The sequence below is a fragment of the Blennius ocellaris genome (genome assembly GCF_963422515.1).
Source record: "Blennius ocellaris genome assembly, chromosome: 18".
In the NCBI taxonomy this organism is placed as follows: domain Eukaryota; kingdom Metazoa; phylum Chordata; class Actinopteri; order Blenniiformes; family Blenniidae; genus Blennius; species Blennius ocellaris.
In genome coordinates, this window is record NC_137667.1 from 12,059,219 (window position 1) to 12,069,914 (window position 10,696).

At 39.0% G+C, this 10,696-nt stretch overlaps 1 protein-coding gene across 1 annotated transcript in view; it reads left to right on the plus strand.

The window, feature by feature from the left end:
• The window catches only part of LOC308143085 (regulator of G-protein signaling 6-like), a gene marked incomplete at both ends in the record, with an annotated part of 78,521 nt that extends 68,148 nt beyond the window's left edge, over positions 1–10,373 (plus strand). The window contains 6 exons of the mRNA XM_080513768.1: positions 3,423–3,533; positions 4,482–4,607; positions 6,644–6,830; positions 8,654–8,749; positions 9,383–9,436; positions 10,323–10,373. Of these exons, the coding sequence (XP_080369894.1) occupies positions 3,423–3,533; positions 4,482–4,607; positions 6,644–6,830; positions 8,654–8,749; positions 9,383–9,436; positions 10,323–10,373 (625 nt within the window). The remainder of the gene's footprint in view (positions 1–3,422; positions 3,534–4,481; positions 4,608–6,643; positions 6,831–8,653; positions 8,750–9,382; positions 9,437–10,322) is intronic.
• Between the last annotated feature and the right edge of the window lie 323 nt (positions 10,374–10,696).

Consider the following 10,696-nt stretch of genomic DNA (forward strand, 5'->3'; position numbering starts at 1 on the left):
CACACACACACACACACACACACACACACACACACACACACACACACACACACACACACACACACACACACACGCACACAATTCTAGTCTAATCAGTTCATTTCTACATGCAGCATAAAGTCATAATAAGTGTATGTTTAAAAAGACCAGTACAGTGAGTGTTATTTTCCCCATCAACGGGTTTTGATAATTATGTTGAAACAAGTGTGTTATTTATTTTTGTAGATAAGCCTTGGCACAGAACTGAGAAAATAATAGATTTACAAATTTACAATGATTTGAAATGAAGTTGCTGAGCAGCCACTGTAGTGAGAATTGACTGTAAAATGCATAAGCTGCTTCCTCTATGCATCAGTGCTTTTCATTATATTTGAGTCGAGGAGAGGAGAGCGCTGCCACCTTTTAAACAATCATCAACGGCTGAAAAATTCAGCTAGAATGAAGAGACATCTTCATCTCATTATATGATTGCAACTTAGGAAAATTAGCTCAGATTGCTAATTGAATAATGACAGGTCATCATTTTGCTTCTTTTGATTACTTACGGCATGTCAGCACTGATACAGGAGTGACTTCTAAGTGGAACCTAATGTTGTATCAAGGTTACATTGTCATTGAGTGAATGAAATCATCTGCTCTAAAAATTTAGCATTTTAAAATGTCAAAAAAAAAATTATTTAATTTATCTTATTGAATCGAGAGATTATTTGGAATTCTCTCTCCATGTGTTCCTGTTATTTGCTGTGTTACACAAAACAAAGACAAATATTGTGCAGGCAGCATTAGTTGTTCCTCCTGGGTGACCGATATTCTTGATTGTTTACCTCCCATCCTGTGCTCAGTCACTCAGGACAGCTATTACTCCCCAGCAGAGCAGAAAAACGGTGATTACTGTTTGTTGCTCTGCAGCTCTGCCTCTACGACCCTTTGACCTCCTGCCTTCCTGCGTGGAGCTGATTGTAATTGGAGCTCCGCAGAGCAGTTTTGACATCAACCCAAAAAGTGCACAGACAGGACAAACAAAAATCATGTTGTACAACAACATTTTAAAGAACTGCTACCATATTTTTATTTTACTTAAAGTGTCAACAAAAGTCACTTGAGCACTTGGAAAGCATAGTGATTGACTCACAGGTTTAGTGTTCGCATTCATTGTTTTAAACACCGAATTCTGTTTTGTGTGAACCATTGCAGTCTTAGTTTATTCAATATTAGTCTTAAATGTGACTTTGTAGATCAGAAAAATTAAACATAGCATAACTGAGGTGGTATAAACTATTAGTCACAACACTAGCAATCAATTTAAATGTTCTCTGTACGAGATTATTTGTAGAATCTTTGCATGTATTTGAACACATTTATTTGTACTTTCTACTTTTCCAATGATGATTCAAACTCACAGTGAAAGGATCAAATCAGTTGTCGGTGATAGTTATAGATACTGAAGCTACAGACATTGATGAACAATTCAACAACATAAAAGGATGAAATGGAATTATGAGTTACCTGTTTTTTTTACTTTTTTTTCTACTTTTCTTCAATTTTCAGTTTAATTTTTTTAGCCAAAAACTATAATACAAGCTGATTTATGATCAATGTCATTGCTATTGATTAAGCTGGTGAGTTCACACAGTCAAACATTGTGTGTGTGTGTGTGTGTGTGTGTGTGTGTGTGTGTGTGTGTGTGTGTGTGTGTGTGTGTGTGTGTGTGTGTGTGTGTGTGTGTGTGTGTGTGTGTGTGTAAAAACAATATGTGTAAAAGCAATATGCACATTTAATGCCATATTTTGGCATTAAATGCATAAGGAATGCAATACATCTAATAATAAAAAGTCTTTCTCGAAATAATGTTGCTAACCATGTGGCTTTGTCAGTGTTTTCTTTCAATTTTTCACTGTGTCTCTGTCCGTGGTGCTGAAAGTTTGGCTTTATAATGTTTTGTTCCATTCACAATTGGCTGTTTTGTATAATACATTTCGCATTTGCATGTATTTGTATAATACACTAATTCATGAATACACTACATGACCACCAACCACATCACCTAAATTTTACGAGTAGCATGTGTTCTTTTTAGAGATTATATCAGCCTCACCAATTCATAGTACCATCACTGAACATTCCCTGTTTAGCTTCTCCTCACAGTAAGGTTACGGTGCTCGCTGTCAGAAGAGGTGTTTAACATATTTAATTTTTAGTCTCCTCTGAACAGCTTGAGGTCATGAATTATTGGCCAGCATAGCCTCAGCGCAGACACCTTTATGTATGATTTGTTCAGTGTAGAGCATAGCGCTGCCGTGGTTGGCATAGTGTAGGAGTAAATTCTTGTATCATTGTTAAAAGGAAAACATTTCCAGTGCCCTGCAGTTGTTGTGGATGTAGATCATATTCTGCTTCAACGCATCCCACCGTCCTTGTTTATCTGAGATTATCAAAGAGAGGTAGGCGGGTCACATCTGAGCTTTGGTGAGGTTTTTTTTGTCAGAACAGATGCTCCTTTTTCATGATTTACATGTAAGCAGAGCATGTATTGACCTGGAGTTATGTAACAATAGCAAATATGAAGAAAAAGCAAATAGATGATGGTTTCTTAATTTGATGTTTTCAGATTAAAATCACTTTTTTCATTATTTCATTGAACTTGAAAAACAAATTATTATTTCTTAAGCGGGGTAAATAATGAGAATAAATATAAATGAGTGAAATTTAACAAAACTTGCATTTGTATTTGAATTGTCACTATCAATCACTCAAATTTTATTCATATTGTACTTCCACAGATCTTTTAAAGTGATAACAAGATGAAAAATATACACTTGTTAGTTTGCTTGCTTCATAGTGTCCGGCTGCAGCTGAAACATTCTGGCTTGTTGATCCAACTGCAAATAGTGTAGCAGATAAGTACAATAATAGTTTATTTAATCAAGCAAGCATGACATTCAGTACAAATGCTCATTGGAGGTCATAGTTTTCTCCACAGGTGGCCATGAAAGGCTATACATGTTTGTAGTGCTATGTACAATGCTTAAAATCTTTTTGTTGTTAAACCGACACCCGAGACACAAAAGTGACGAAAATTGCAATACGACCAAACACATGATATGATATTTCCTGATTTAAAGTTGGATTAATTCAAAAATTCCGAGTCATCCCATCCCACAGTGAGTTGAAGGGTTTTCTCCTCCACTTCAATGTTGAAAATGGTTTTAAAAAAGTTTAATTTGGTCAGCATTTGAGTGTATTTAGGGGTGTTTAGGCTTTTTCTTCTCATCAGGAGAAGAAAAAGCAATAATAAGAAACATTACGAAAACAGTAGGGTTCTTGTCTTGAGGGTTCGGTCCCTAAAAACTTCTCTGTGCACTCCACTTCTGATCATCTGTTTTATTTCCTCGTGTGTGTGTGCGTGCGTCTGTGTGTTTCAGCCTGATAACCTACACTGAGCAGTACATGGATTACGACCCGTTTGTGACGGCGCCTGAACCGTCCAACCCTTGGAACACTGATGACCCGTCTTTGTGGGACCTGGAGTCAAGGTACAGTAGTCTTAATTGAATTTATTAAAGAAACACATAGACTGGAACTATACGATGTTTTTTGTGCACAAACTACTTAAAAAGACAGAATTAATGACATGTAAACGTTATGCTTTTCTGAATTAATTTTACATGTGGTTGAATGACCTTTTATCTATAATTAATTAGCTGTTTACAACAAGCAGGCAAATATGAAATTTTCTTTGTCATGCTTAAGAAATGTTGCCTTCAAGAGGTAAATGTGATGTTATGGTTCATTTTAATTCAAGTGATAATTAGAAATGATGTCAGCTGTTGTAGCATTTAAAAGGTCTCAGGACACATTCGGTTTTCTTAACATCAATTAGTCCAAACTCAAAAAAACAGAAGAGATTTATTATCTCGTTCTGTAAATAGTTTTTACTGTCGCACATGTACTTAATTTGGATAAAGAATAGTCCGTATAAGAATCCAATTGCCACTGAACGAGACACTCATGTACGGGGTGTTTATAGGGGCTTATTTACAGGTTTGTCAATGAACGAAAGTCAAATGTGCTTCAGTGTATTCACTCAGTCGTGTGTCAAATTATCGACCACCTGCTGAGCAGTTATAGGGCAGTGTCAATGAAGTGAAGAGGGCAGTCAAAGCTCTCAACAAGTCTGGCTCTGAAATCGTGGTTGTCTGAGTTATGCTGGAATTAATTAGTGCAGACATATAATCATTGTGCCTAATGTAGCTTGATAATTCATCTGAAATAATTAATTCCAGGATGAGAGATTATAATGACTGGATTTCACATGAATATTGTCATAATGAGCAGCTTTTCAAGCATCAATATCACACTCTCTGAAACTAATCAGATTTTAATGTTTTTATCCCTTTGCTGTGCTTCTCTGCGATATTACCTTGCAATTCAATCCCTTCGAATGTTATTTTAAATGTATATTCCTGTCCGATCGTTCTCAGTAAGGAGCCCAGTCAGCAGAGGGTGAAGAAGTGGGGTTTCTCTCTGGAGGAGGCCCTGAAGGACCCGGCAGGACAGGACCTGTTCCTCAAGTTTCTGGAGTCTGAGTTTAGCTCAGAAAACCTGCGGTGAGCACACAATCATGCTTTTATGGTCGTCTTTGGCTCATTTCAGTTCAGTGGGAACAAAGTCTTCCAGGTAAGAAGAGAAGAGAAGCGAAGAGAAGAGAAGACAAGACAAGAGAAGAGAAGAGAAGAGAAGAGAAGAGAAGAGAAGAGAAGAGAAGAGAAGAGAAGAGAAGAGAAGAGAAGAGGAGAGGAGAGGAGAGAGGGAGGATATGCAAGTGGTCGGTGTGAGGAAGGAAGACACAGGAGTCAGAGAATATTTGTAGAAGATGATCGACTGCACTGAGAGATGAAGATTAATATTTACCATCCCAAACATGCTTCCTGGAGTTATGGAGAAGGCAAATATGCACAGCGTTTTCACACTGACAGGTTTATAAAGGTCACAAATGGGAACACAGTAAAAAAATGTAAAAAAAAAAATCCAATTGAATTGTCAGGTGCTGCTTGTATGAACAAAAATATATCAACAATGTGTGACATTGTCTTTCAAAACCTTTTGCTCCTTGGCATCTTTCACATCCCAATGTACAACCTCAACCCACTTACACACTGAAAACAATGAAGTTAAGGTTTAACAATTTCCAGCCAATGAAAGAGCACTAGCCACAATGGCTCCAAGAAATCATGAATAAGCAAAACAAATTAAGTTAATCTGAGGACAAGTGAAGACAGTGGGACTTTTCACAGCACAAGGTTCAGCTGCTGTGAAAGTGACACAAAAGATGATGAAATGCAGTTGGAATAATATCTGTTGGTAACCTGGGTATAAAAAGATCAATCCACAGGAGTACAACAGAAGAATATAAAATGAGGTTGGAGCCTAAAGTGTTGCTCAGAGGCTTTGTCACAAAATGTTGGAAAAACTGTGGTGATATGTGTGTATGTTGTAATGTCGCTCTGTGGTTTTATGTGAGAAACTATATTAGAATGTAGCTCGCTAATTGTCTCTTGTTTTGTTTGAAATTAAAAGTAGCTACTTTTTTTAAGCGCAGTCATTCTTTGAAGTAATTCCATTAATTAACCATAACGTACATATCACGGGTTGTCCTCTCATTGAGACAAACAATCTTCACTGAGCACATCATGTTTGGTCCCGGATGCCCCGGAGCAGTAATAACAGGCTGGAGAGAGTGAACACCCCTGAAACCAAGTGAGAGAGAAGGGGAAACGTGTCACGAATGACAGTCAGGGGATCAACCGATAGTATGGAGGTCGTTGATACGTCGGAGGGAGATAAAACACAGAGGAAGAAAAAACAAATAGATAGGGAGCACATACCCATCTCAACGCTCATCCTCCATCCGTCCCACTAGTGTCCTCACCCGTATCTCACCCTCTCCCTTGTTTTCCTTTTCTGGGCCTTTAATTGCTTTTGCTTTTATGAGGGGAGCCATACAGAAAGAAAGAATGACAGTGAGTGAGAGAAGCAGACCCCAGAGGTGTTTCTCCCTTTATTGCTGAACCAGTCCACAGATCAATATAGATACAAACTAATATTAGAGAGGGCCGACCGGAGGCTCTCTGGCGTCTCACACAGTTCAGTAGCACTGTTTGTCCTTCAAAAATGTCTTTCCCATTTATTCTCAACGACACATTTCGGGATGCAAATATATCTTCTTTTATAATTTTTAAAGACACCGCCATCAAACATCAGTGAACCGAATAATATTCAAATGAAATTTGAATGGTCAGGATGATTGGAAACAAATAAAACTGTCCCGTGGCTTTTTAACACAGAATAGGAAGGAAATTGCTTTCAAGGTGCAATATGTTATAATTTTGGTTGCAAGAATAGAAAATATTCCCATATATTCAGTGGAGTAAACTCTGTACCGCAGGGATAGTGAAGTCTATTCAGAGTTGGGTGTGTTTTCAGTCCAACCAGAGAACAAAAACTCTCTTAAAGTGGTGAACTCGACACATACGTGGCAGAAGCTATTCAGCTGTTCTGTTTTTTTTTCACCTATCCATCCATTGTCCAAAGCTCAAGAAATCTCATAGCTTACTGATGTAGATATGAATTTGTGCATGTGCAGGTTCTGGCTGGCGGTGCAGGATCTGAAGAGGATGCCGCAGCAGGAAGTGGCACAGAGGGCGCAAGACATCTGGGCAGAGTTTCTTGCAGATGGAGCACCGAGCTCCATCAACTTGGACTCCCACAGCTACGAACGCACCAGCCAAAACCTGAAAGACCCTGGACGGTACAGCTATGAGGATGCACAGGTGGGAGGAATATAAAAGACGAGAGGAAAAAGGAAGGAATCAAAAAGATCAGGCTTTTGAGCTTTGATTGGATCATTGCTTTTCACAACTTTTCTGCTGAGCTATTAAACTCAAACTAGAGTTAAAACTGAATAGCAGTGCTTGTGTTTAGCTGCGGACCCCTCAGAAACCATATATTTTACATTCTTGAGTTTAAATGAAAGATTAAAAACCGTGAAGAAAAAGACATGAGTGAACCCCCTTTAAAAGGATCATAAACTCAAACGCCTTCACATAGAAATGCAACAGCAACATCAGGCTTTTATAAAAACGTTTAAAACACAGAGTGACAAAATAATCCATGTGCTTCAAAGGCCATTCGGAGTCTCTTTCAACCTCTCAGCTCAAAGGCTAACTCGTGTGACAAGGGTGACAGTCACACACATCAATAATTCAGCAGTTGCTTTTTATTGTGTAGAAAACATTGACGAAAGAGTGAATCTTCTCACATCTGTTACCAGCTAATCACATCGAAGAAATCACTTTAATTCTGAATTAGCAGTTCAGAATATTCATGATCTAATTGTTATAATTTGAACAAGATACCAATCTGTCCATGCAGATTATGTGTACATTGGTGAGTAAACACCATCAGAGTGTCTTTTAATACGACTCTACATGAGAACCAGTGACATCAGCTGAGGTGAAGGAAGCAACTCTTTTACTATTGAGACATCTATTTACATTAAGATGACTCAGGTGGGGTTCATATCTTGTTAATATTATTTGATATTCATTTTCTCTGAAATCTATTTCTCATCGAAAAACTGGCTTTAATTTTAATTATTATATCCTGTCTTTCGCTATTATTCTTTTTTTTTTTTTTTTCATAAGCCGTCTTGCTTGTTCCTTCTACCCTTTACAGGGCACACATTGCAATACAACCCGAGAAAGTTGTTTCATCATACTTTACCACTCAAATGCTGGAAAGTCTAAAACTGAATGCAATCATTGACATGTCACCATTTTTTAGGGAAAAATATGTGACACATGTGCTTTTTGTCAGCGACCACACACTTCTTCTATCCTGCAATATGCTTGTATGCTATTTGCAACAAAGATGCCAAGATATGACTTGCCAAATGCATTAGATGCGTATTTGGAAGCCAACATTCAACAAGAAAAATTAAAAAACTACCAGTTAACGGTCACTAGTTTCATAAAAGGTTGAATAGATCATTCTCTGTGCACCAGAATTCACAGCCATCATATGTAAGGCTCTAAATTCAATGCCTCTTCCTTTTATCATTGATAATAGTTATATGTGGCTTTTAATTTCTCTCCAAGCGATCTATGTCAAAGATGCCTCTTTAGTAGCTCCATCTCGCACTATTGTCTGCCCCATTTGTCTTTCTCACATGCCTCACCAGAATCAACTAATGGCTTTATATTGTGGAGTGATTTGGAGACAATACGCTTCACTGGGAGATTGATGAACATTCAAGGGAGGAGGGAGAAAAGGAGGGAGTGAGGGAGGAAGGGAGGGAGGAACAGCGTATGAGTGAAGAGTTAAACACTGAAATTATTTCTCCTGTCAGTTACTCGGCAATATGTTAACAACCATCATCTCCCTGTGAGGCCGTCTGACTCAGTTTATTGGGCTTGACTTTGAGTTTTGCATGTCGTTAGCTCACACAGCCCTAAACCCACACTGCATGCAGAGGGGAGAATCCCCCCCCCCCCCCCCCCCCCCCCCACACACACACTTTCATTCTCCTGCTGCAGGTGAAAATCTGGATTTCTCTTTCTTTCTCTCCATGTATCTCATCTTTCTATCTGTGTAGGACCACATTTACAAGCTGATGAAAAGTGACAGCTATGCACGTTTCCTGCGTTCCAATGTATACCAGGATCTGCTGATGGCAAGGAAGAAAGTAAGTGTGTCTATAGACGTTCAATCAACGGGTCTATTTCTGGTTGATGTGCTCTCCATGTAGCTGTCAATGTACCAGAACTCATTTCCTACTCATCTAAGCATGGATTGACACTCACAAACTTCATGAACTATTATTTCTTTTAATCGAAGCGCTTTTTGAGAATCATTTATTTTTAAAATTATGGAGCAACAGTTGCATGAAACCTAAATGTTACTATGGTTACAATATGAACGCAAAAACTACAACATGCATGCAAAAGCTAACGAGTGAAGTTGCAGAAGGAATATTTTTGTTGTAGTTCTGTTAAGATTTTCACTTGTGTCACCATTCCTGTTTTCTTGTTCGTGTTCTGACTATTATATGTCTTTTTTCTTTATTTGGGCTATACCTTTTTTATTGTTGTTGTGGCTTTTATACTAGTGCACTATGCACTTGTAGTTTGTTGTTTTAGTATTTGTGTTGTTATTTCTTCTCTCTCTCTTTTTTTTTTTTTTACTCATGTTTGTGGTGACCCTTCTGAGCCACAGTAACTTTGGGGCATGGACACAAGTGAACCGCGACAAATTCCCTTCGAGCCTTTCAGAGCTGAACTCTCACCCTCACATGTAAAAGCAAAATATGTCTTTGACTTTTCAGCTTGAAACAGAGCAGGGGAGACGCACCTCCCTGGAGAAGTTCACTCGCAGTGTGGTGAGTGTCCGTCTGCCTCAGCGTTTCCCTCTTAAAACAGCATTCATTAAAGCCAGATCAATGAAGGCTGTCGTACAAACCACTGCTGTCCTTTCTCGTGGAGAGTAGAAAGAAAAGTGCATGACTCAGGTTTTATCAAGTACAACAACGCTAGTACCGTATAGTAAATGATAGTATAGAGTTTAAATTAGCATATCTACTCATTCTATGACTATTGTTGCTGCTTTGCACGGGCAAAATCATGGAAGCAATGGGATGAATTTTTACATAAAATAGTTATCTTGGTTCCTGCTTTTTATTACTGGACATGCACAGTTGAATGAAGGACAAGTTGACCAGTACACATAGTACACATATTGATTTGTCCACCTGCATGACTGATCAATAATTGCTGCGAAGGACATTAAACAGGAGACTCAAAACAAACAGAATCCCCCCCCCCCAAAAAAAAAAACCCAAGTTATACAATGTGAAAGAGCTTTGAGGATTATAAATTCCAATGCTCTGCACCATTGGCTTCACAGGTTTGTTTGTCCTGTTTGTTTTGTTTTGCTTTATGACAGGGTATTAATATTTCCACAGCAACACGTGAAGCCTTCGGTGTGTACACATCTGTGACCATACACTGCAGCTCCCTGCAAAAATATTATACTCACGAAATGTATAAATCAATAGTTAAGTACATTTTTTGTGTGTGTTTATTGACAATAATTAATGACTCTATTGTAAATGTCCATCACTACTTGAAGCTTTTTGGCGCTGGCTTTTCTTTTAGTTGGCTTTTTCTTCTTCTGAGCTCTTTCTCAGTCCTCGAGAAAGCTTTTAAGTTGACAGCCCCTTGACGGCTGTCACCTATACCTCCATTTCTCTCCCCGTCTCCTTCCAGGGCAAGTCACTGACAGGCAAGCGACTGACGGGCCTCATGCAGTCGTCCTGACAAGGCCTGGGAAGAGAGTAGGAGGAACCATACCCAGAAGAGCTGCTCACCATCGGGTAGCAGGTGGAAAAGGACCCTGGGGTGCGTGGGTGTGGCTGTGGGAGGCGGCTGAGGGTGCCAAACAAGCTGAGACTGCTGGACTGCAACGCCGCCAAGTCCGGAAACTCACCTCAGAATCAGTTCGAGAGGACTGACAGCATGCAATAAGTCACCCGACCTGACACCAGGACAGTGCTGTCACAGTGTAGAGAACAACGCTACTCTTCTTCGGGGGTTTCTACTCAAAACGCCTGCACCCAACAAGACCAGGTTCAGATGTTTCT